Here is a 26,568-nt window from a genome sequence, read left to right on the forward strand (position 1 = left end):
TGGCCTCTCAGCCTCTTCCAGCATTCTCTCTGGGCCACATCACAGGAGTCAATGGCTTCCAAGGTCAGACCTGTCTGAGTCTGCTGAACATTCTAGAGGCCACCAGTGTGGGGAGGTGCTAAGGGTACCCAGGAGTTTACTGCCTAGTCAAAGAGATGCAAAGCAATCAGACAGTGTCACAAAGTGAAATAGTCAAGGATTCAAACATTATTGCATGGGAAGTAAGCTCCACGGCAGAGCCTTACCCCCAAGTGGGAGGGGGGAGTAAATTAGGAGTTTGGGATTAACATATACACACTACTGTGTATAAAAGTGTGGAGGCAGGTCTTGAAGGATGTGTAGGAATTAGATAAGGAACAGGTGAGGTTGTTCCTGACCAGAGTGAAATGTAACAGGTAGAGCTGGGGGGTGGGGTAAGGGGCAAGGAGACTGGCATTATAAATGTACCAGCATCATGCTTTACATGTGTTCTCACATTTAACCCTATCAGATGGGCTCTATTCTCACTCTTTAACATGTGAAGACATCAAGGCTCAGATGTGGCTGTGGCTCTAATCAGTAGAAGGGCCTGCATTTGACCTCAAGACTCTGACCCTGAGGTCAATGCTTCCCTCTTATCCCACCTTCTTCCCCAATAGCCTTCGCGGCTCAGCTAGGAGTTTCAGAATCAGTTTCAGACTTTATCCCACAATAGATGCAGACGGAGCAGCTATTACTACATCAGATCTAAAGGGGGGAACAGTGTAGCTCACACGCACTAAAGGCCACACCGCAGTGAGTGAGGGAGTGAAGGGAAGACACACGTGGGCAGGACTAGAAAATCTCCTTGAGCAGGTGAGGAGAGGTTAGGTTACTGAGGAGGTCAAAAGGCAGGCTGAGGGCGGGGCAGAAAAATGCGAAATGAGAGACTTGCAAACACTCACCTACCGGAAGTGAGTGGGTAGGTGTGAGCTGGGATAGGCAGAGCGCAGGTTAACTGGTGAGGAAGCTACTTTGTTGATGAAGTGATAAAATTGGGATAGAGAGAAAAGGGAAAATGTGGGGAGGGGAGGATGAATGCATTCGTCCCTCAGTATCTGTGGGGCATTGGTTCCAGGACCCCGAGTGATACCAAAATCCATGGATGTTCAAGTCCCTTATATAAAATGGCGCATTTGCATATAACCTATGCACATCCTCTCTTATACTTTAAATCATCTCTACGTTACCTAAGACAATGTAAATGCTATGTAAATAGTTGCCAGCGCATGACAAATTCAAGTTGTATTTTTTGGAACTTTCTGGAATTTTTTTTTTCAAATATTTTCTATCCATGGTTGGTTGAATCCATGAATTCAGAACCTGAAGATATGAAGGAGGACAGACTGTAACTAAGAAAATCAAGAAAATTCAGGGAGGCATTTTGATCCTTTACTCTCCCAGTGGCTCTTGCCAGTTTCTATAGTATCTGTGGATTCACCAGCTCTCTGCTCCTTGCCACATCAACCGTCTACAAGACATTTCTCCCAATGACTTACATAAAAAGAATGGCTCCTGTGGACACTTCTTCACTTTCATTTGTACTATAAAAGAGAAATTTGTTGACTGGTATTTTCTGACACTGGTTTATGAAAAACTACAGCTAGTCTAGCACTTAGACTCCGTCATGACTCTCGGCATCACGTATAATATGCTGAAACTTTTGGTCTGTCTGTTTTAACTCTCGGTGATCAAATTATAGTATTATCGTCACTCTCCTTGCTCTGGAGTTTCCAAAGATCTCAGAGTTTATGTCGATGAGCTTCCTATGATCAAATACAGACACTTTTCAGTATTTACCACAATGCATTTCTGGAAGCAGCATCATTAAGCTGAATGTTGTAAAACGTCACCCATTTTCCCATAGTCACTGTTGCCTCAGGCACCGCAGGTCTGACCCAAGACCTGCATTAACTACATCAAAGTTATGAAAGGTGATAAGTCGTAAGAGCAAACTGACCACAACCATGCCATACTTCTACAATAACAGAAAAGGGAAATGATGATGCAAGTTACATTATAAATTGGAACAAGACCCCAGATCAGTAAGGTGGCTTACCCAAGTCACATAAATAATAAGAGAACCAGGAATAGAACCCAATTGTCTGTGTCCTGCCTAGGGTAGTGTTTTTTCCCTTTCACCACACTGCCTTCCTGAGAAAGTGCTTTAAATGATCATTAAAGGGACCCCAAAGTACTATAGAGCATACAGAAAGCACAAAGATAAAGCAAGCATCTCTCCGTTAGTAAGCTCTTACCAAGTGCCAGACATCATGCTAAGCTTTTATATGAATTATCTCATTAAAACCCAAAATGGCCCTGTAAGGAAATATTCTTCTCCCTAATATACAGATAAGGAAACTGCAGTTTTGAGAAGTTGAAAAACTTGTGCAAGGTCATCTATTAAGTGGCAAAACCAGATATACAACCTCCCCCAACCTCCTAATCTTCCATTTTTTAATGAGGAAAAGGACCTACAATGGTTAAGTGACTCATTCAAGGTTACACAAGGGATTAGAAACTGATCTCCTAACACCATGCTTAGTCCTCTTTCCCTCCCTCAAACCACAATCCAGCATGAATACGTTAGCTATACATTGTTTAGAACAGTCAATAGATTTTCTTCCTCCTTAAAATTTAGAAAGGTTTTGGAGGAGTCAAAAAGATACCCAGGGATGTTAAACTCAATTCCTTCTTTTTCTCAAAATATTGTTCATAACTCTTCCATTAGTCATTCTTTCAATTCTTGTCATTGTTATCCCGAGATATTTGAAAGGGCCAGAGAACCACTTTAGTTATGAAGATCCAGGAGAAAAGGAATTGCTTGAATCAATTCCTATTGTTCATCTTCTTTTCTTTGGTCTTCTCTGACCCCTGTAACATTAAGGATGGCCTTGAACAAGGAAAGAAGTTAAAAGAGGGAAATCTAAGGTGTGTGTGAAGAATGAGCAGAAAACCCCACTGTATTCCTTTGCCTTGGAAAACTGTGTTTAAGAATTGCTTTCTTTTTTTTTTTTTAACATAAACTCATAACCTAAGTCCCCTCATTTTTCCTGCTGGTTATGTGAACCTATCTGAGAAGAGATGAAGGTTTGAAAATTGAAGTATGGATGTTTATTAGACAAGACTGGGTGTGCAGAAGTGTCCATAAATAGTGGTTTGCTCTAAGCCCAGTGATCTAAGAATTATTAGTAAATGCTATACCTTGTCAAAATATTCATATTCATGTTTTGTGGCATAGCCTAGGAAATTAAAATAAGTGAACTATTAGCATGGGATAACAGTAGCATCTGCTTACTACCACCAAGCACTTGTTAATTACATTATCTAAGGCTCACAACAACTTATGCATTAGGGACAACGTTTGATTCCCATTACAGAGAAAAGGAATACTAAGAATAAAAGATGTTGAATCACTTACCCATGAACACAGTTATTAGGTCTAGAAGCTGGGTTTGAACTGGATCTAAATTTAAAGAGTGGGAGATGCTGCCTCCCATGGGATGTAACTTTTTTTTTAACTTGATTTTTTATTTATTATTTTATTTAATTAATTAATTTATCTATTTGGCCACACCCCATGGCATGCGGAACTTCCCAGACCAGGGATTGAACTTATGCCCCCTGCAGTGGAAGCATGGAATCTTAACCACTGGACCACCAGGGATGTAACTTTCTATTGCAGTGGACTTTGATCACTGTATGGTACTGGATGTTGATGCTTTTATAATAAAAGATTTTAGTTTGAAAAATGATTGATATGAATGACAGTCAAGACTTTCATGAACAATAAAGAAGTTCAGCCTATATTTATTTAGTTTTCAGTGACAGGTCAAGATATACATACACAGAAAGGGAAGTACATTTGACATTTTAGAAAATCCTAATCTCATCAAAATCAAATTTATTATCAACACATATGGAGTGTCATACAGATCACATAATATTTAAATGCACAAAATTATTATTTGAATGCCTAATTAAGTAGGAGCTGAACCAAATTTTATTTAGGATTATGAATTTTAAAATAAATAGACCAAGGGAAGGGAACCAACATTTATCAAAAAACACTACTACATATCAGACATTTTATATACATTATTTAATTTAATATTCAGTAGAACTCTGTGAAGTATCTCATCCATTTTCCAGAGGAGAGCAAATTGTAAAGAATAATGTGCTTCAGATTCAAGCAGGTTGGAAGTGGCTGGACAGTTTTAGAACTCAGGTTCACTGATCTCCAAATCCTGTTCTCTTGTGTCTCCACCATATTTGAATTAGATTGGAGCTTATGGTCAATGTAGGACTGGGGTGAAGTTCTTTATATGGTTCCCTTAAAAACTGCTAACTACTGAGTTTAACTATTGGTTTACAAAGTTTTAACCAATTAAGAAGAAAGTTCCAGTAGAAGCAAACCTTTTTAAAATCCAAGTTCGATATCAGAAATGTCTGAAAATATGGTTAGTTGATGAGACCAACAAGGAAATTCAAATTTCAGTCCAGTAAACAAGAGCTAGAAAGTAGATGAATGAGGGCACCATTTCACCCTTCCAAGGGTGGTAAACTGGCAAGAAACTTATGTAAAAAAAGAGTCTACCAGGAGGAGTCCTTTCATCCAGGACTTTTTTTTTTTTTTTTAAACAATAATTTTAAAAGAGAGATACTGTTTTTCTCCACTGTTTTCACAGAACCTTACCTTCACATAAATCTCAGGTTAAACGAACATCACTACTTGATTCGTTCTACTTGAGAAGGAATGTTTTGGGCAGCCTGGAGGAGGCAACTGTGAAAGGAGTGACTAGAGGTTAATTCAGTTGTAGGTAAAACCATAGAGCTCAATTCCAAAGTATCCCAAGGAATCAATGATGATTCAGATACGCAAACAGAAAAATTCCATTTTGAAGCCCAAAATGGGGAGGATAAAAAGAAGGACGGGAGGGAAAGAAGGAAGGAGGGGTTAAGTATTGGCAAGAAAGGAGAACAGGAGTTATTGTTTAATGGGCACAGAATTTCAGTTTGGAATGATGAAAAGTTCTGGAGATGGATGGCGGTGACAGTTGCATAATAGTGTGAGCGTACTTAATGCCACTGAACGATACACTTAAAAATGGTTAAAATGGCCAATTTTATGCTCTGCCTATTTTACCACAATATTTTAATTGGGTGAAGGATCTGAATAGACATTTCTCCAAAGAAGAAAGAATTAGGTTGGAAAGAAAGATGCCTAATTATACGTAGGTTTTTGTTTTTTTTAATCCATAGTATAAAATTATTCTTTTCACATTAAAACTTCTTTATTGTTGCTGTGTTTTCCTTTAAGAGTTCTGTTTTCATGAAACAGGTAACTGAGTGCAAATGCAAATTCTTCCTCAGTGAACCATGCAGGCTAGAAGCTGGGTCTATTCTGAGGCCATAACAAAAGCCCACTGTTAACCCAGTGCAATGCATCTTCATACTTTTTCTCAACAAATGTTTACAAAGAGCCCACTATGTGTCATGTGAAATTCAAAATTCTGGGAATACAGCAATGAACAAAACAGTCCCTGTTCTTGTGGCTCTTACACTGTCAAGGGGACAGGCAATAAACCAACATGTAAGTAATTACAGTCAAAGTAATTATTATATAATAAGGATCATCTCAAAAAGTAGAGAAGCTGAAAGAATGGGCCTAACCACTGAGCTTTGAGGGAGGACAGTTAGTAATAGAGAAATAAGAGAGAATGTAGGAGCTTGCTTTCTTCCTTTGGTTTCTATTTTGCCATCTATTATACCAGGATATTTAGGGCATTTTCTGAGGAGTTATCAGGGAGGACAGATGGCAACCTGGTTAACTACCCACCACACTGCAGAGGTGCCAATGTGGTACGAGCAGAGAGAGAAACTAAGGCCCAGAAGGGTCACAAAGCTGGTTGGTGGCACAAACAAGCCTCCCGAAATTCCACTCCAGGACTCTCTTTGATTTTTCCTTTGCACCATTATTTTACACACATTGAGTGGTTTTGTTCATCTTTCTCTCGCTCTCTGACACACATACACAAACACCCAGGCAAAGAACTAGAAAGGAAGAAAACAAAACAAAACTACTTTTGCTGGAAATTTTTTAAATGGCAGTGTCATCCTATCAATTTGAGAAATGTGTAAGATGACTACAATACACAAAGACACACTTCATGTCCTGCGCATGACATTAACTTACCCTTCTTTTTACTGAATCCCAGCATTTGGTTACTTTTCTGCCTTTGGTGTCTTAAAAGCCAGTTCTTAGCGGACTGAATTATACATTCTGCTCCACTGTTAAAATGAATACTACGGCCAAAATGTGCCCAGGATTCTAAGTCTAACATAATGGTAGTGGATACAAAAGCAGGGCACTAGGCAGGACTGGGGACTTAATGTTGAATCCAGCAGGATCTTGCTTCTGTGATTTTTCTTGGCCTGATTCTTCAATTTATTACTGGGAGCAAAACCCCATATTGAAAAGAGCAGGTTTAAAGGAATGCTTTTGAAATTTCTTTTCAGTCACTGCATAAACTGGTTTTTAAAGATATAAAAAATGTTTTCTTAGATTCTCCCTTCATGTCCAGAGGTCACCTTCCCTGAAGTAGCCTCAGATGTGGGCAGCCTGTCTAATCCCAGACAGCCTTGCTTGCTCCGTATCTCACTGCACATATTCTAAACATAATATTTTTAGAAAAATATCTTATTACCTTTTCTATAATATTTTACAGTATTTTTAAATAGTGTGGCCCAATTATTATATATTATTTCTTGATATAGTAGAGGAATTTAGCCTTCCTTAATATACATACAGTCTCTAATTTTAAAAATGTTTGTTCAAAATTCCCTTTGCCACTTGGTTTGGAACTCAAGTAATTTTCCTATAGAGACAGTGGTGGATTTGATGGTTAGGTCTCCAGGCTGGCCTATAATAGTTTATTTAACTGGTGACATTGCTCAAGGATAATATTGTGCTCACAGCATGAAAGAGGCTAAATACCATGTTCATGGATGTTTCTACATCTTTAGGATTCAAGAAGGATGCCAAAAGCATATGCTTAACCCAAAGCCCCAGACAGCATGTGATAGGAAAGTCCTTCACCTTCTCCACCAGCTGAGGGTAGAGGAACCACAGTCTATGGTTCATTGCGTGATTGGAATGTTTGTTGGGGAAGGTGTGTGGAGTAGGAATGGGATGTACGGTGTGGAGCCAAGAATGCCAGAGGATGAATAGGAAGATAAAAGCTGGAACCTGGTCCTGGGTGGCCACCAGATGCATTCACACCACCCTCTGTTCTCATTTGCCTTGGATGCTATAATTGATTTGCCAATTTCTTTTTTCCTGGCTGTCGTGTGGCCCTTCCAATCTAGCATTTTGTTTTACTTCGACCTGCTGTGGCACCTGCAGAGCAAACATGATCTCATAGCCCTTCTCTTCCTGAATGAGCACACAACACTCCCGAATGCGATTTTCTTTTCAACACTGCTATAGCAACAGGGGGAAGCATGAGGAATAAAACATCTCCTCTCAAATGCCTTTCCTTTCTTCCTCATAAATATTATTTTGGAGAAAAAGTCACCCATGAATGATGTATGGATTTTTAGATGATCTGAGGTGTAGATTCCCATCTCACCATGAAAGCAACAGAAGTAAGCCTCAGAATTCCCTCAGGGGAATGGGGATTGATTGCAGCTGGGTCTGGGGTGGAGCTGGGAATCATGATCAAAGCATCACTGCAATACTCACAAGAGCCTGGATTTTTCCAGGTGACTTGGACTCATGCAAGGAGTGGAATCTTACTCAAATCAAGAAGTTCCATATATGTATTTTATCCAGATAATATAAATTGCCAGTGTGGACCCTCGTCAGTAATTTTCAATGAGGCCAGTGTTATTGCCTTTTATACAAAAAGTCAGTTAGTAGTATTTTAAATGATAATTCTTAGAAAGTATATCTGAAAAATCTTTTTGTTCAAATATCGTAGAGTGGAAAATATTAGACAGTCGTGAGTCATCAGCAAAGTGATATGTCATTGAAAATAGAAGAATTAGAGTTTTAAGTGTAAACTTTATATTAATGACAGAAGGCAAGACAATAATCTGGACTGAAGTACTCTTTAAGTTCTGCTAAATATTGTGGGCCTTCCCACCAACCTCAGGTTACTCTTCCCAAGAGTGAAACTGGTTGTCACACTTGAGAATTTTCTCCCACAACCCACTATATGCCTTTTCTGTATAAATAAAACTCCACTTGGAAAACAAGTCAAATACGGCAGAAGACCCTGCCCTGCCCTGGAACAACATACCACTCAAATAATGAATGTGACTGGTTTTCAAAGTGTCTTTTCATGCACCTCTAATTATCTTTGAACTTTTTATACAATTAAAATTTACAAATACTGGGACTTCCTTGGCGGTCCCCCCTGGCTAAGACTTCACCTTGCAATGCAGGGGGTGGGGGGTTCAATCCCTGGTCGGGGAGCTAAGATCCCACAGGCCTCATGGCCAAAAAACCAAAAACATAAAACAGAAGCAATACTGTAACAAATTCAATAAAGACTTTTAAAAAGGTCCACATCAAAAAAAAATCTTCAAAAACAAAATTTACAAATAGACATGAAATAAGTCAAAGTTCTTGAAAGTGTTCATTGATCAACACATATCATGAGAATTACTCTGATAACCTATGTCCACCAAGAAACCAAAGGCATTTGCTTTCGATGTTAATAATTCATAGTATACTAATCTATAGTAATCCACCCTAGAATTAAGTACAGAATTCTCTGGCAGCCAAAGATGTACAAATGGCTGTCTGCTTTTGTAGAGTTTGCTTCAACCAAAATACAAGTTTCACCTCTCAGACAAAACCAGGGAATTTCAGACAGTAGAGGCTTCCATGGAGAAGACGTGTGGAGTGCTAGGGAGAAGATGCAGAGAATATTAAATAACGCAGGGCCTGGAGGATGGAGGAACGCCAGTGGAAAGTAGCAAAGAGCAACATGAGTGACAGAACAAGAAGAATGCCGTGAATAAAGACAAAGATACTGGGATGGTGAGCAACAGGCAGGCCTCCTTAGCTTGGCCATATTTTTAGGAAATTCCATCCAGTTGTCTATTCTTAGATTAATAATAAGTTTTGTTTAAGGAGACAGTAAAACATCCCTTTCTTTAATTACCTTCTGAGGAAACAGGGCCCTCTAACCATGGGAAGAGATTTCTAAGAAATATTCTAAGTCTAGAAGTTTTCTTCAGGTGGCATTTTTGCTTATCTGCCATGTTTCCATCCTCTGAGCGATTCTGCCCCCAGCCTGGAATATTTTTCCTTTTATCTATATAGAACATGGGGTGAGGGCATGGGGATGAATGTTTCTTTTTCTTGGATATTCCTGAAGCCTTAGCTGCTCTGAAAGGGTAAGAGATGTAAACTCTCCAAGGGGTTCTTTTCCTGCCTCCATTGCAACCTCTTGCTTGTGAGAGGTCTGTTGGTCTTCTGTAGATGCCAACATTGCGGCATTATGCCTCGGTAAGTTCTTACTTATTCAGCCATCCATGCAACCAGTAATTAAGAAGTGCCTCCTATATAGCCAGCCCCATCCTTTTTACTAGGGATCTAAAGAGGAATGAGACAGTGCCCCTGTCCTTACGAAATTCGGTTGTGCTGTGGACCCAGTTAATGCAACAGCCCTGCTTGGAAATGTCTGCTTGAGCTCTTACGCTAGTGGTATGCAGATCCACTGAGATTCCTTCAGATTTCAGCAAGGCCACACAGATATTTGATAAGGTATATTATATCTACCTCTCCAAACTCAACGTTACAAAAACAGTTAGTATTGAATGTTTAAAACATTCATTAGCCCTCTTTTCTAACTGTTTCTCATGGTTTGGATCCCTAGAAACAGTTGGTCTTTTCACTGAAATGTTTTTTTCTATCATTTAAGCCAAGCAATAAGAGTTCTTACTGAATTTACTACTGAACTAACATTTTAAAGGATAACTCATCTGACATCTCTGAATGTCTGCAATGAACACATTTACATAAGAAGTGCGAACATGTCTAGAAGTCATCTAGAAGCTCACAATTTCCAAAATTATTTATATGTACATTTCCTGGAGATCAGCCACAAGGTAGAAAACTCAGAAAGTATTAATACTTGATACCTGTGAAGCACTGAGGAAATTATATGTTGATTTGTCTTCTTTGAACCCTCTTGCATGAGTGCTAGTTAGTTCCGCTGTTGAGTTCGTGGTATTCATGCTTTCAAGTTCAGTGTTTCAGCCTCTGCACAGACTATTTTGCTTTCAACTGAGTGCATTTCTCACTCTGGTCAGCTCTTTTTCAAGTGCACACCAAAGGTTAAGGCACATGGGTGGCTCATTCTGAATCCATCATCATCTTGGAAAAGACAAGACAACATGTATATTTCATATCTGGTGAATCAGTCAAGGGAGGGTGAGTAATTTCTTCTTAGGTAGAAGGTACCGGTGGGTCAAGTACCCTGTTCCTTTGGGTGAAAGCCAAATGTCTGAAAGTTGCAGGATGAACTCCCCATTAGACCTGCTCTCTTGATCCCGCCCACCATCACCAGCACTGCCTCCCTGGATGATGCCTTCAGCCTTGGCTACTGCCCGGCTCAGGAAGCTAGCAATCCAGGCTTAGTGGATATCTCCTTCAAGAAAGTAAGGCTCAAGGAGAACAGAAATTGGCAGCTCATAGCTGAATTCAGCCCAAAGATATATCTGACCCATACAGAGGTGTTTTCCATAATGTGAATCAGCAGCTTCTTTTGGCAAATGGAAAGGTCAGGCACTATAGAGCCCAGGCTTCTGCAGGTGACAGGTGGCTGGAGTTGAGTAGCTACTGCTCCATTCCTTCCAGGCACAGGCCCTTCCATCTGCCACACTTGCAGGCTGATCCACACACTTATGCACATTTTCTGCCTGGCCCCAGTAGGCTTAGTATTCAGGCAGTGCCTAACCCAGTCCTCTTTGCGATGAGCTTGACTGCCATTGCACTGTGAGTCAACGGTAGGCATTTCACTGGGGATGCAGGGGTTATTAAATGGCTGCTCATAACACATTTGCTGGGGAAACAACCCATTTGATGTTCTTTGGGGCCATTCATATTTTGTCTTCAGTAAATAAAAATGAGACTCATTGTGTCCTGGGCTCATATGGGAATAATTTACGGATGTGGATTAAGCAGAATCTTTACATTCTTAAATCCAACCACCTGAAGGAGATGTTCATTGCTTGGTAGACTCTGTTGCAGCCAACTGATATTTTTGCCTGCAGACACCCTTGTTAAAACTAGAGGGTCCACTGAAGACTTATGAACGCAGTCATTTTTTGAGATCAAGTGTGTCTTTGTCTTAAAAACAGAATCGCCAATTTGGTGGGCATCAGCTATTCTCATTTTTGTGTGTTCTCCTTTTAGTGGAAAAAGAAATTGAAAATAATGCTTTCAGTTCAAGATTTTGATTTACCATAAAAGGTTAGCTAGAATCTTATTTTAATAAGTTAATCCCCATCTTCATCATGATTCTGTTATAGAAAATAATACTTATTTGAGGGACCAGTCTATCAGAGAGATGAACAGAAATACAACGTGTTCAATATATTCGATTTCTTTCCTATGATACAGCTTGCCAGGGCTCCTTAGAAGCTGAAGCGGTGGAACTCTGACTGGGTAGGGGCTTCTGCTGTCATAAGCAGACATGCTTGCTGCATCCGCCTGGAGGAGGCCTAGGGTAGGATGTGGTTGACCACCCAGGCAGGGATGACCTAGCCGGGGGCCTAGCAGCCCGCAGGTCCATCAGCAATTGCTATGCGTCTGGTTCTTGCACACAGTCATTGCTGACTCTCATCCAGGGCTCCAGGCTCTGTTTGCTCTGGGCCCTACCCCATGGCCTTGCCTTTCCCTGATTCCCAAGCTCCCAGGGGGGATCCGAGCACTGGCCTCCACTGGCACCACGAGAGGCACAGACCTGCTGTTTGGAATCACTGTCTCCTGGTCCCATTGCAGACGGTCACTACACCCTGGAGGGGATTCCCACACCAGGGAGCAGACTGAGCTAACATCTCTAAGCTCATGCTGGTTTGCACAAGTACTTGGTATATTGTGCAAGCCAGCTGACACTGTTCATGCTGCCTCTTCCATGTCTGTGACATATGACCGGCAGTACTGACATAGCTCTTAAGGCTCTGATAAAAATTTCTCAGTACCTCCTGGAAAATCAGGGGAGTATCTATTAAAATTAAAACAGAGACAATAACGATGCTTTAGGGAGGGGACTTTTAGGGGACCTAGTGTCGTAGCTATTTCTCTGACCTCTATACATGCTGGCAGTCCCCAGGGGAGTTTTTGATTGACTTTCTCAAAAAGCATGGGCTGCGGTGCCTGGAGGTTGAGGAAGGAATTTTGGATATCAGCCTCAGTTTTGATGAGTGCAGGGCAGGAAGGATGCCACTGACAGCCAGTCTATAGAGGTCACTTTGGTGAACTGTGGTTTAATTAACCATTTTTTTAAAATAGACCAGCTCAGGATTAGGACTTGTCAATATCAGACTTGGAGCCCATGTTCTGGGACCACATATAAGCCTGTTCTTTTAGGAATATATGTTTTGTATCTATATTGAAATATTCAGGTACCTCCAGAAGCTTTTGATCCTCCTGGCCATTGAAATTACAATGGAGGCTGAAGAAGTTTTCGTATATAGAACATATTTTATATGTTCATATTGAATTGGTGTGGAAGAGAATCTCCAAAGAGAGGCAACAGGGAAACATAAAATTACCTATTCATCTTATTTTAAATTATGGTTTTTTGATGTGAATTAAAACTATAATCTGACTAAAGAAAAGCCATATTAAAAGCTAGACAGAAGAGCCCTCTTTCCCTCAAAACAGCTTCTCCACACCCTTCCCGCTTGACACACGCCCACTTGGCCCTCCTCTTCCCTCCAGAGGTTCCTTCCTGCTGGAAACTGTCCTCCTCTCCCCGTGGGCCCTAAGACCTGTAATATCATGTGCCTTCTAACATCAGAAGCAGTGATCAAAGGGGCAGGAGTTCAATAAGAGGCTCTCAGTTGGTAACTGGTCCTCATCTGGATTCCTGATCTGTCTATATTTCCAAAATGTATTTCACCCCAGAGTACACTTAATTCAGACTGTACCAACAAGCTATATTTCTCAGGAAAAAAATTAATAATCAAATGGTATTTTTGAGAAAAATGCTACCACCAAAAAACACCCATAGCTTCCCTACCATCTAAGATCAAATCTCTTAAACCTCTTGAAGCTCACAGCTGGCAGGGGTGTAATTCATCTTTTAATATCACACATACAGTCCTCAAGATAGCCCAACACACAGACCAGGGTATGGCCAGAGTTTTCTGGCCTAGATGCCAGGAAGCAGTGCGGCTGAGAGTTCAGTAGTACCAGAGGTCATTTTTATTTATGTCTTTATCCATACAATGGATTGTGTGTAGGCTGAGGGGAAAAGAGGGGAAAAGCAGTCTGGGTGAGCCCAGTTAATGCTTTTAGTTAACTTCAAGGCTGATTTACAGTTCAATTACATCTGGGTGGTCGGACACGTCTGTTTGTCAAATTCAAGTCCAAAGCATTGTAACTAATTTCTATAATACAGATTTGCCCATTGCTGGGCTCTCTGTAGGATACTTTTTCTTTCCAGGTGGCTGGGAATTTTCATCCTATATGGCATTTTCATTTCAGTCAATAAGCAAGAATGTGAATATGTTCAAAACATATATTATTATATATCAATTTAAGAAATTGCAAGTTTGTTTTCCATAAATATTTTAGAGAGACTTCTGCTGAAGTGAAAAGAAAGAAAAAAGAAATACATGATCTGATGTCCTAGGGCACATTCTTATTTGGAAAACTTACAGACAAGATTGAAGCTAAGGGATGAAATAGAATAATTCCTATTTAATAATCAAATATCTAAAAATGAAGCTATAATATAGCCATCTGAAGAATTTAATGTTAGCTATTTGCAATGACTGTTCAAAGATAGTATGATAGTATTTACATATAAACCATTATATCTCATTATTTTTATTTGTATATCAGTACATGAGATATTTTTTCCCAATTAATTTTAAATTCTTAGAACTTTTTGAAAAACAAAAAAAGATCTGATCTTATCCAAAGTTTTGAGTTTCCATTTAGTACAAATATTTAACATACATGAATTCTTCCTCTATTTTTATCAATTCCATACATATCTGTATATTCCAATAAAATAAAGGATACTCATATTTATTTCACGGGAGAAATTAAGTATATGTACTAAAACTGTTTTATATTAACTGCAGAAATACCTACTTAATGTAAAAAATATCCACATGTATAAATTCTAACATAATGGGATAAGAAATCATACTTGGAGAAATGAGGCTTTTATTGGGAATTGGATCCCAGTGTGTAAGAATATTGGCTGACCTTGATCATAAAGAATATTTACTGGTTATTTTGTAAACAAAGACTCGGCTATTTAATAAATAAACATTTTGTTTATTAACTGCACAAAGTTTGGTCAAAGCATTGCACAAAGAATAAATATTTTTGTTAGAATGTGTCAAAAGCTTGGCTTGTAAGCTGGATATTTAGTTGACTGGGTCACACAGGGCAAACTCCCTGTCCTTTGCAAAGTTATGGAGTTGGAAATGAACTTATATCAAACTTGTATTTGATAGTTTAGTTTTATCTGTGCTTTTGGAATTATTAAGACTGTTTTAACAGCTTTATTAGAACGTTATTTCTTTTTTCTTTAATATGGGACATTTAAGTGGTTCCTGAATTTGAAACTAATTGCTATTGTATCTTGGGAACAAAATTACTTTTGATGGGAACATATCTTTGAATTATAAATGCAAGTTAATAGATAAGTATTACTTAATTTGTTACACATTTTTAAATATCTATATTTAATCTTTACAAAGAACCTTTCACGTACAAACTAATTCTTTGATTAGACTTCCTTATCACATTAGCAAATATTAATTGAATGAGAATTGAACATATAATAAAGAGATATGAAGCCAAAACTAAAAAAAGAGATTAAGGTCTGAACACACTGCATGCCCATATATATGCAGTCACAGTTTTACAGAAAATACTGTGCATTTGAATCATCATTCTTTACAGTGGCCACATAGCAGAAGTGCTTAAGTGTAAACATTTTCAGCATGAAGGGTGGGGATTGTGCAAAATTATAATTGCATCAAAACTATGAGAAATTGCAGAAAATTCCTATTTTTAAATGTCTATCTTCAAAGAGTAAAACTTAAACTAGCTATCTTCCCTCAAGAAGGATGTCTAAATCACACTTGTCTTTTTCTTTAACAGATAATTCTGAAATAATCAGCAGAAACGGAATGGAATGCCAAGAATCTGCATTGAGAATAACTAAACATTGTTACTGTACATACTATCCTGTTTCCTCCTCAATAGAATTGCCACAAACTGCATGCTAAATAAAGATTTAGTTCTTCTGGACAGACCACAACTCTAAGAAGCTAGTGCTGCTATATCATATATGAGTATTAAATATGGTATGCTTAGTATATTCCAACCTAAGATAGTTAACTACCTGAGACCAGCTGTGATGTTTAAAGACATAAAGGATAAAGTTTACTTTTAAAGGGTTTCTAAACATAGTTTCTGTCCTAGGAATATTGTCTTATCTCCATAACTATAGCTGATGCAGAAAGTCCAACCAATTTACTCATTTTGACTCAGAATATTTCAAAGTTAGCAATAAACAATTAGCATTAGTTTAAAAAAAAAAAAAAAACCTATTCCAAGGGCAGGTTCGATTCTAACTTCAATTACTGTCATTTCATTTACCTACTGGATCAAAGCTATGTTTCACTTCTTGACAACACGAATGCTGCAGCAAAGATGAGAAGTGAAGTAAAACCGTTACCTGTCCTGCAGGTCTAAAATTTGAATGGAAATTCAAGCACAAGTACTGGGGACACATCAAAGTGTGGTATTTGGTTTGCCTGGAGATGCCGCATTGAATCATGTGATTCTAGAATAACATTAACTAGATTGAAAAAGAAACTTTGCACGGTATGAGCTTCATACCCCACCAAACAAAGTCTTGAAGGTATTATTTTACAAGTATATTTTTAAAATTGTTTTATAAGAGAGACTTTGTAGAAGTGCCTAGATTTTGCCAGACTTCATCCAGCTTGACAAGAATGAGAGGCCCATGCCAACAGTCTAATCAAAAGGATTAGTCTTTCAAACTCACCATCCGGTTGCCTGTTACAGAATAACTCTTCTGAACTAAAAACCTAGACAAACAAGGAAGCTGTAGGTGAGGAGATCTGTATAATATTCTAATTTAAGTAAGTTTGAGTTTAGTCACTGAAAATTTGACTGTGACTTTAATCTAAATTACTATGTAAACAAAAAGTAGATAGTTTCACTTTTTAAAAAATCCATTACTGTTTTGCATTTCAAAAGTTGGATTAAAAGGTTGTAACTGACTACAGCATGGAAAAAAATAGTTCTTTTAATTCTTTCACCTTAAAGCATATTTTATGTCTCAAAAGTATAAAAAACTTTAATACAAGTACATACATATTATATATACACATACATATATATATACTATATATGGATGAAACATATTTTAATGTTGTTTACTTTTTTAAATACTTGGTTGATCTTCAAGGTAATAGCGATACAATTAAATTTTGTTCAGAAAGTTTGTTTTAAAGTTTATTTTAAGCACTATCGTACCAAATATTTCATATTTCACATTTTATATGTTGCACATAGCCTATACAGTACCTACATAGTTTTTAAATTATTGTTTAAAAAACGAAACAGCTGTTATGAATTACTATTATGTGTAATTGTTTAAAACATCCATTTTCTTTGTGAACGTATTAGTGATTGAAGTATTTTGACTTTTGAGATTGAATGTAAAATATTTTAAATTTTGGCATCACTGCCTGTTCTGAAAACTAGATGCACCAACCATATCATTTTTGTTTGAGAAAAAAGAAATCTGCCATTTTAATTAATGTTGGTCAAAGTCTAGTGACTATTTATCTTATATCGTAGATTTGATAACCCTATCAAAAAAAAAAATCACATTCTAAGTGTAATCTTACATAGTGCTTGTATTGTTGCATTTGTTTTAATTTGTGGGAAAGTATTGTATCTAACTTGTATTTCTTTGGTAGTTTCATCTTTATGTATTATTGATATTTGTAATTTTCTCAGCTATAACAATGTAGTTATGCTACAACTTGCCTAAAACATTCAAACTTATTTTCTTTTTTCTTTTTTTCTTTGTTAATTCACTTAAACTCATTGAAAACATAGTATACATTACTAAAAGGTAAATTATGGGAATCACTGAAATATTTTTGTAGACTAATTATTGTAACATTGTCTTTTTTTTTCTTTTGTTTCATGATTTTGATTTTTAAAGTTTTTAGCACACAACTATTTTCAGCCCTTTAATAATGGAGCATCAGAAACATCACCTGTACCCCCCAAGCGAATATAGAAGACTGTATTTTTACTATGATATCCATTTTCCAGAATTGTGATTGTAATATGCAAGGAGTCATAAATATGCCATTTACAATAAGGAGGAGGCAAGGCAAATGCATAGATGTACAAATATATGTACAACAGATTTTGCTTTTTATTTATTTATAATGTAATTTTATAGAATAATTCTGGGATTTGAGAGGATCTAAAACTATTTTTCTGTATAAATATTATTTGCCAAAAGTTTGTTTATATTCAGAAGTCTGACTATGATGAATAAATCTTAAATGCTTTGTTTAATTACACAACAAAATCACCAATATCCAAGACATGATGATAGCAATTCAACAAATACTGTAGTTAAAAGATGAACTCACCACTTGTATGGGAACTACATTTCACTCTTGGTTTTCAGGATATAACAGCACTTCACCTAAATATTCTTTGAGCCATATCACTGGTAACATTTCTACTAAATCTTTCTGTAACACTTAAAGAATTCCCTCATTCATTACCTTACAGTGTAAACAGGAGTCTAATTTGTATCAATTCTATGTTTTGGTTGTAATATTCAGTTCACTCACCCAATGTACAACCAATGAAATAAAAGAAGCATTTAAAAGGATTTCTGGTCATCCTCCTTTTTTTGTTGTTGAGACAGATTGATAATTAGCCAAACCAAATGGTTTTTACATTCATACAGATAACATTTCGTAGCTTCAAAGAAAAGCAGGCTTTGGATTTTTGGGCTTTTCAACAGTAAGAAAAACAATTTACAAGGATCATTTTGGAACGACTTCTATTATTCTTTGAAATTAGAAATAAAAATAAATCCCACCACTCAGCCCTCATCTTCAGAATTCTGCCTGAATATGAAGAGATGTGAAGAGATTAGTAACCAAATGGGGAACAAAATGTCCGTTAATTAACAGACAAGAAAATGCCCATTAATCCATAAGACAGGCTTTCAGGTAAGAGCCTGATTGAGCAACGTGTCTTAGACCTTAGGCTGCAGATAGAGGCAGAATGATGAAACCTGTTCTACGTGGACATCCTGGCTGGGTGGACCGAGGAGAGCACGAGAGCTGAGCATCACACCTGAGGGCAGGTGCTCAACAAAGTGAGGCCTCCTGAGAGGTGCGGGGCACCTTCTCAGTCTTCTCCTTCCTCTGTCCTTTGGGGTCCATGATATTTCTCAGGGAAGGTGGGAACAGTCCTTGTCATGCAGAGGTTGGCGGAAGTCACCTCCTCTATGGGCCAAGGCAGGAACAGGGAGAGGAGAAGATTTTCTCCATGGCAGGTTTAAAGCTTCAGGCCTTCTGAGTGGTTATGAGACCCCTTATAAGGGTAGACAACACAAACATTCAACAGACCAGGCATATACAAATAAAGGCACTTGTATTTTTAAACACTGCCATCAGGAATTCCAAGGGTAAAAATACTTTCACACCTTTGTGGATGTTTGAAAAATTGGCTATATTTTTGGGTGAGCAATTTCTTTTATTGTAAAAGCAGAAAAAAAGTTGCTATTCCATCAGTCACTCCTGACAAGAAAACATTCTCTGTTAAGTGAGTTCAAGGTGTCAAGTTTCAAGAACAAGCTGTTATTTTAAGTGAAAAATCTAAGACAAACTGTACTCAAAAATTTTCACACTTGGTTTATGAAGTGTAATTTTCATCAGTAGACTGACTTTTTATGGTACTTACTACATCAAAATCAAAAGAGAAATTTAAACCTTAGAGGATAAAACTAATTTATCTCTTCAGCACAGAAAATATTTAAATATAAAATATCAATTATTCTATAATTATCTGCCAATAGGAAGGTGTTATTTTAATTTGGGGCAGCCCAAACTAAAAATAATGTTTCAGACTCAGAAATATGCTCTGTTTATTATTAACCACAGTTCTTCCTTTCTCTGATAACTTTGCTCTTGGGTCTTTTCAGGACTTGGGCTTATATAAACAAAGGGAGAAGTTTATTTATCAATCCTCCTGTGTAAACTAAAATGATCTAAATTAGGGGAATCTAACTTTTCTTTCGCTAGAGAAACTTTCTTTCAAACAAAAGGGTCACCCCACAAAAGTACAAAAGCAAAACAAGAGCAAAGTGCTCTCCTTGCTGGGGCTCTCCATCCCTCTACTAAGTGCTGCAATGCACACAAAGGTGGAAACCCACTCACTTAAGTATAAAACCTGTGGCTTTACAGAGGGAGAAGAGTATACTCAAAGTAGCATGGCAGGGACTTCCCTGGCGGTCCAGTGGTTAAGACTTCGCCTTCCAATGCAGGGGGTGTAGGTTTGATCCCTGGTCGGTGAGCTAAGATCCCACAGGCCTCAAGGCCAAAAAACCAAAACATAAAACAGAAGCAATATTGTAACAAATTCAATAAAGACTTTAAAAATGGTCCACATCAAAAAAATCTTAAAAAAAAAAGGTAGCGTGGCAGCTTAGGAAACCTGGCTCATAAGTTCTAAATACGTCTGAGGAACCTGATGTCCTGTATATATGGAGGTAACAAACATACCACAGAATAAATATACATGCAACACTGTCCCACACACGTTTATATGGAGAGCAATCTAAACACATTATCGTCCATAAACACAAAGCTGAGGATCTCTCAGTTCTGCAGAAAGGAATGATCAGCGTCTGCATTTCCCAATAGTCTAGTGGTTAAGAGCAAATTTTACAGTCTTACGGCCCAAGTTTGACTCTCAACTCTGCTTTTTACAGCTTCTGAGCTTCAGTGTTTTTCATCGGTCAGCTGGGTCTAACAGGATCTCTCTCACCTAGACATTATGATGACTCAATGAAAGAATGTGCACTGACCACGGAGAACAGAGTCTGACACATAGCAAACTCTCAGTGAATATTAGTAACTCTTCTTTTTTTTTTTTTTTAAACTGTACCCCCCACCCTTCCAGAGGGTAGTGAGAAGTTTTTTTTTGTTTGTTTGTTTGTTTTTTTAATTTTTATTTATTTATGGCTGTGTTGGGTCTTCGTTTCTGTACGAGGGCCTTCTCCAGTTGCGGCAAGCGGGGGCTACTCTTCATCGCGGTGCACAGGCCTCTGTCGCAGCCTCTCTTGTTGCGGAGCACAGGCTCCAGACGCGCAGGCTCAGTAGTTGTGGCTCACGGGCCTAGTTGCTCCGCGGCATGTGGGATCCTCCCAGACCAGGGCTCGAACCCGTGTCCCCTGCATTGGCAGGCAGACTCTCAACCACTGCGCCACCAGGGAAGCCCAGTAACTCTTCTTAAAATAATATTAAAGTACGCTCCTGGGTTTCCCTATCAGTATTTATTTCCTCATTCTATCCAAAAATCTCTTGGCAACTAAGAGGCACCTCTTCTATGTCCTCGATGACAGTGTCAAAAGCTGACAGGCAAATTATAGGGGGTTTATAATAACAAATAATGAGCTGCATTATCTCTGGGGAAGCTGACAATTACTTCAATTCAACAAATGCTCACTGAGCCCCAACTAAGCACTGCTAAGCTGTTCAAGGAACACGAACATGGGCAAAGTCCAGTTCCTACCCTCAAGAAGCTTTCTGTGGGGCAGAAGAGGAAAAATAAACCTGTGAAAAAATGGAGAAAGGATAAAGAGTACTATAGTTTCCCAAGGCTGCTGGAACCAAGCCCCGCACAGAGGGTAGCTTACAGCAACAGAAATGAATTCTCTCCAGTTCTGTAGACTAACATCTGAAATCATGGAGTTGGCAGGGCCGAGATCCCTTTGCGGCTATGGAGAGAATCCTCCCCTGTCTCTTACTAGCTTCCGGTGCGGGCCGTCAATCCTTGGCGTTCCTTAGCTCACAGCTGCGTCCCTCCACTCTCTGTCTCCATCGTCACAGGGCCTCGCCCCATATGTCTGTCTTCACATTATCTTCTTATAAGGCCACCAGTCATCTTGGATTAGGACCCACCCTAATGACCTCATCTTAACTTGATGACATCTGCAAAGACCCTATTTCCAAATAAGGTCACGTTCACAGGGACCAGGGGTTGGGATGTCAACATGTCCTTTTGAGGGACACAGTTTGACCTGTCACAACAATGACAACCTAAATAAAGACAGGTTTCTATAGATATCAAAATATCAATGAAAGGGTTTCTGTTGTCTTTTCAATAAGAAGATCCCACCTACATGATATATGATGACGAGAGTCATGACCCCTTAGGCCTCTTCCATTTGCTTTGTTTTGGTTTTGTCTGTAGAATGAACCAGTTGGACTATAAGATCTCTAACTTCTATTCTAGATGCAACATTCTGTGATTTAATCAGCAGCTTAGCCCGCTCTTCACTGGTCTCAATATTTATTTAACTTGGTAATTTTTTTTTTTTTTGGCTGCGTTGGGTCTTCGTTGCTGCGTGTGGGCTTTCTCTAGTTGCGGCGAGCGGGGGCTACTCTTTGTTGCGGTGTGTGGGCTTCTCATTGCGGTGGCTTCTCTTGTTGTGGAGCACGGGCTCTAGGCACACAGGCTTCAGTAGTTGTGGCATGCAGGCTCAGTAGTTGTGGCTCACTGGCTCTAGAGCGCAGGCTCAGTAGTTGTGGCGCGCGGGCTTAGTTGCTCCGCGGCACATGGGATCTTCCCGGACCTGGGCTTGAACCCATGTCCCCTGCGTTGGCAGGTGGATTCTTAACCACTGCGCCACCAGGGAAGTCCATTACTTAGTAATTTTGATTTGCAAATATATTTCATTGTTTATAAGTTTTTATTGATTGGATTAATTTTACTTAATCCATACTGCTGAGAAAGGCTTTTCCTTTCTTTCTATATGCATGAGAAAATTCGGTAATCATTCATAGGAAGTCTTAGCCAAGCTTGGCTAAGAAGACCAAGTGTTCTAACTACATCAAGAATAATCATATCAAATATTTCTGTGCCCTTATACTGTGATAGCCTCTTAGTCTGGATCATGTCATTTCATCTTTACAATAACCCTCTCTGGTTGATTCTATTATTAGCACGCCCATTAATAGATAAGAACACTGAGGACTGGAAAGATTAGCTAACTTAACCAAAGTCACAAAGTTTGTAGAAAAATGGGCGTTGAAACCCAGGCCGCCTGACTCTGGATCCACAGTGCTTTACTGCCTCACTACGCCAGATGTGGTCCTTGAACTTCCACAGGAGCACCTGGGGATTTGTTGGAAATGCAGAATCCCAGGCCCCACCCCAGACCAACTGAAGGAGACCCTGCATTCTAACCAGACACTCAGGTGATTCATACACACATTAGAGTGTGAGAAGTGACACGGTGCTAACCAGTGCCACCCCCTTAAAGGCTCTGTTGACTCTAGAGAACAATGAAGGAAAACCACTGCCAACACTTGACCATTTTGATGGCCGTCTTCAATATCCAAACTCCAAAGAATTGTGGTTGTTTGGATACAAACTGGAGTCTCTCTGATTTTATTCCTGTCCTTTCTCGATCCATTCTCCATACGGCAGCCAGTACGTTCATAAAATAAAAATCAGATCACAGCATCTTCCCAATCAAAGGTGGATCCACTCCAGGTTTTGTGGGGTCTGAAGGTTATAAAACTTGGGGAAGAGGGGTCTTAAAGAAAAAGAATCCAAAAAATGAATATAGAATTAAATATGAGAATAAATACATAGAAAAAGAATATGAAAAACATGCCATTTTATGAATTAACCATTTGACATGCCTTATGATATGTTTTGTTTACATTTTTGACTGTATCCCCATCGTCTTATGATAACACTTTTGTGATGTCATTTCCTATATAGAGAACAGAAAGGTAATTCAATCTCACCTCTAGCATGGTTAGCAAAATTTTTTTTAGCATCTGTTTTTGTATTGATAATTGACGTGCAATTCACACACACACACATATACATACACATACTGCTTATTATATACTCTTACAGATGTGTGCCCTACAAACACCTCCATCTCCTAGTTAAACACACACACACAAAACAAGACAAACACCAGTATTCACTAGTTTTCCACTGCTCTTATGATAAAATCTGAAACCTTTTACCCTAGCCAACATCTCCAGCCTCATCCAGTGTATTCTGCCGTGCCAACTACCGTCCAATCCCTCAGACCTCTTTTTTGTTTCTTAAATACGTGGAGTCCTTTCTGCCTCCTGAATTCCTATTCCTTATGCCTTAGGAGCTTGTCTTCTCTCTCTGGCCATGGCAGAATCATTTCCTTCTGAAGACAATATCACCTCAGCCCTGATCTAAAGTGGCTGATTCCATCTCACCGCTATGTTTACTGCCGTCATAACACCCGTCACACTGTGTAATTATTTTGCTCATCTGTTTCAGTTGTATTATCGGTTATCTCATTGGAATTTAAGCTCTGTGATGTCTGGCCCTTGTCTTATTCACCACCATATCCCCTCTGCTTAGAACAGTGTCTAAGAACATAACTCAGTATATATTTGTTGGAACGAATGACTAGTAAAACCATGGTGTCAGAAGAGACAGACATAAGTGAAAGTATAAAATTATGAAATTCAAATAGTTTCTCATAAACTTTGCCTATACCCGATCCACATTCTTGGCTAAGGAACTAAACAAACTGCAGATCCACTCATTTAACAAATATTTTTGTATTACAAAATGCTAGAAAACATTAAAAAAAAAGATATCTATATTCTTATTAGATTATAAATAATCTGAAATCATCATAATCTAGTTACCATCTAGCTAGAGATACATATGGCTGAAAACAAAATACATGTATTGAGGTATTTCATGATAAATTCCAAATTATTAACCAGCCAGTGACTGCCATGGGAGATTACTGAGAGCTGGAGATGTCACAGAAGTCTCCCTGAAGGAGAGTTTCTTGAGATGGAAGCTGAGGAGTTGTAAATATAGTATTTGGCAAAGCAAGAAGCATGAGAAGCAACAGGAATGGAAACACAGTGGCCTGTGATTAGAATGAAGGCAGATTCTACACTTAAAGGGATTCTACACTTGGAGGAATGAGAGGCACACAAAACGGAAGAGGGCATTGGCTCCTACGAGCCAGCCACAACTCAAAGAACAATAAGTGGCTGCTGCAGTCTGCAGTCAGCTCCCCGTTCGGGATGCGGCATTCACTCCCCAGTGTCCAGGAGTGACAGCAGTCAGGTGCAGCTGTCAGCCTCCTTCTGGAACTGCACTGACTAAAGAGAACTGCCTTGTCCAAAGTCTTGCTCCCTCCCGCAGCACAGCCCTTGTCCAGTTGATTGACACAGGAGTATAAAGGCCCCCAGCTTTGCCCAACTCAGGGCAAATACTGCACCGGGCTCCCCAGCTCCCCACGGCGTGGGCTGAGGCTTTTGTTGAGACTACATCACGGCCCAACCTCTCCCTTGGCCCAATCGTGCTTCCTCCCCTTCTCCATGGATTGGAATCTCCACCTCAGAGTCTGCCTCCCAGAAAATCCAAACTGAGACAGAAAGGCAACTCTACCATTTATTAATTCCACTGCCCAAGCTTTGAGTTCCTTTCAAACTGATGCAAGAAATATATTCAACATAGCAATTTGATTCTTTTTGATAAAGAAAATTAATTGCCTGTAAAAGTGTCTCGCCTGAGACAGTACTCAGTTAATCATAGAAGAAAAAGAAGAGGAAGAAAGAAATCAAAACTGAAGTATTTTTTTTATTGTGGATTCCAAAAATGGCAAATTTTCACATACTTTCAGAGGAAACATAGCTTTTATTTTTTATTTTAAAGCATGCCTTTAAAAGGCATGAAAAGTCATGTTTCACTTGGTCCAAAGTTTCACTCTTAGTCTTTTATATTATTGAGCTCTTTGTCAGCATTTCTTTGAAAAGAAACCAGAAAAATGATCAAATTGGTTCTTACGGAAGCCAAGTATCTTCATATAAGGTTAAAACAAAGAGTATTCAGTGTGCATTTGGTAAATACGATCCTGGAGCCAGTTTTGGCTATAAATAAAGCACAGGAGTATAAAACTCCGCTCCACCCGTCAGAGCCATTTCAAAATAATTGAAGTGATTCCTCTCTATCAGTCACGGCGTTTACAAGTTGAAGTGGGTCGCACTTGGAAACTAGTGCAGTTCACATGCACTATTGACCAAAGCACCCATTAAGACAGCAAGGAGTAATTAAGAAACACGTACACATTAATCAATACTGAGATTATCTCAACTCCTCCAAGAGTCATCAATATGTTTTGAATAAAAGCCACATGTTTGGTGATTCTGCTCTGGCAAAAATCTTTACAGAAATCAATTAGCATATTTAGTGCATGAGTTGATGACTACCTGAGGACACAGGGACTATCACTTTCATATATTCTACCCACATGAGCCACTGTAGGAGACAGGAAATTGGGGCAGTCGGGGAGCCCTTTGCTGATCCTTGGTCTGGGCTAACCGCACCACGTCCTGTGGCAAGTGAAGGCCCTACAGCATAGAGGTTAAGAACATGGCACTGGTAGCCAAGCTGGCTGTGTTCAAATCCTGACTTTCCACTTTCTGTGTGACCACAGGCAAGTGAGTGAACCTCTGGTCCTGTTTTCCTTCTCTGTAAAAAGGAGCTGATCAGTAATAGTATCTACCCCGTAAGGTAGTTGTGAGAATTAAGTGAGTTAACATACACCGAACTCTTAGAACTGTGCCTGGAACATAAAAGCATTAACCATCTTTGAAAAAAAAAATCAGACTTTGAAAAGTTGGCCATTTCAAAGGAATTCCTCTATATGTATATTTTTCTAGGAGGACAGCCTGTCAGCCATGCTCCCGGCAAGGTTAACTGGGATAGTCTGGTTGCCTCACAGTGGAATTAGGTAAACCAGCGGCTAGTCAGCAGACACTGGTTGAACTCAGCAGATAGCTCATCTTTTTATATCTTGTGGTAATGAACCTTCTAGACTTCCATTTCTGGGGGGGAGGGGGTACAATAGAATAAATACAATGAATGAGCCTCTGGAGGAAAATAACAAGACAACTGGATAAAATATTAAGGAAAATCCTTTTAAATGCACTGTGGAGCTATCAAGAAAGTAA

At 38.9% G+C, this 26,568-nt stretch overlaps 1 protein-coding gene and 1 long non-coding RNA gene across 10 annotated transcripts in view; one reads left to right on the forward strand and one right to left on the reverse strand.

Moving 5' to 3' along the window:
- The window catches only part of MBNL2 (muscleblind like splicing regulator 2), a 158,501-nt gene extending 140,319 nt beyond the window's left edge, over positions 1-18,182 (forward strand). For all 8 annotated transcript variants that reach the window (XM_082366150.1, XM_082366149.1, XM_082366153.1 and 5 more), the window contains one exon: positions 15,386-18,182. In XM_082366150.1, coding sequence (XP_082222276.1) covers positions 15,386-15,400 — 15 coding nt within the window. In that variant the 3' untranslated portion in view covers positions 15,401-18,182. The remainder of the gene's footprint in view (positions 1-15,385) is intronic.
- LOC309616037 overlaps positions 1-26,568 on the reverse strand; it is a 69,353-nt gene that overhangs the window by 6,751 nt on the left and 36,034 nt on the right. The gene's annotated exons all lie outside the window — the stretch shown is intronic.

Source organism: Balaenoptera borealis (genome assembly GCF_965194805.1).
Source record: "Balaenoptera borealis genome assembly, chromosome: 18".
Classification (NCBI taxonomy): Eukaryota; Metazoa; Chordata; class Mammalia; order Artiodactyla; family Balaenopteridae; genus Balaenoptera; species Balaenoptera borealis.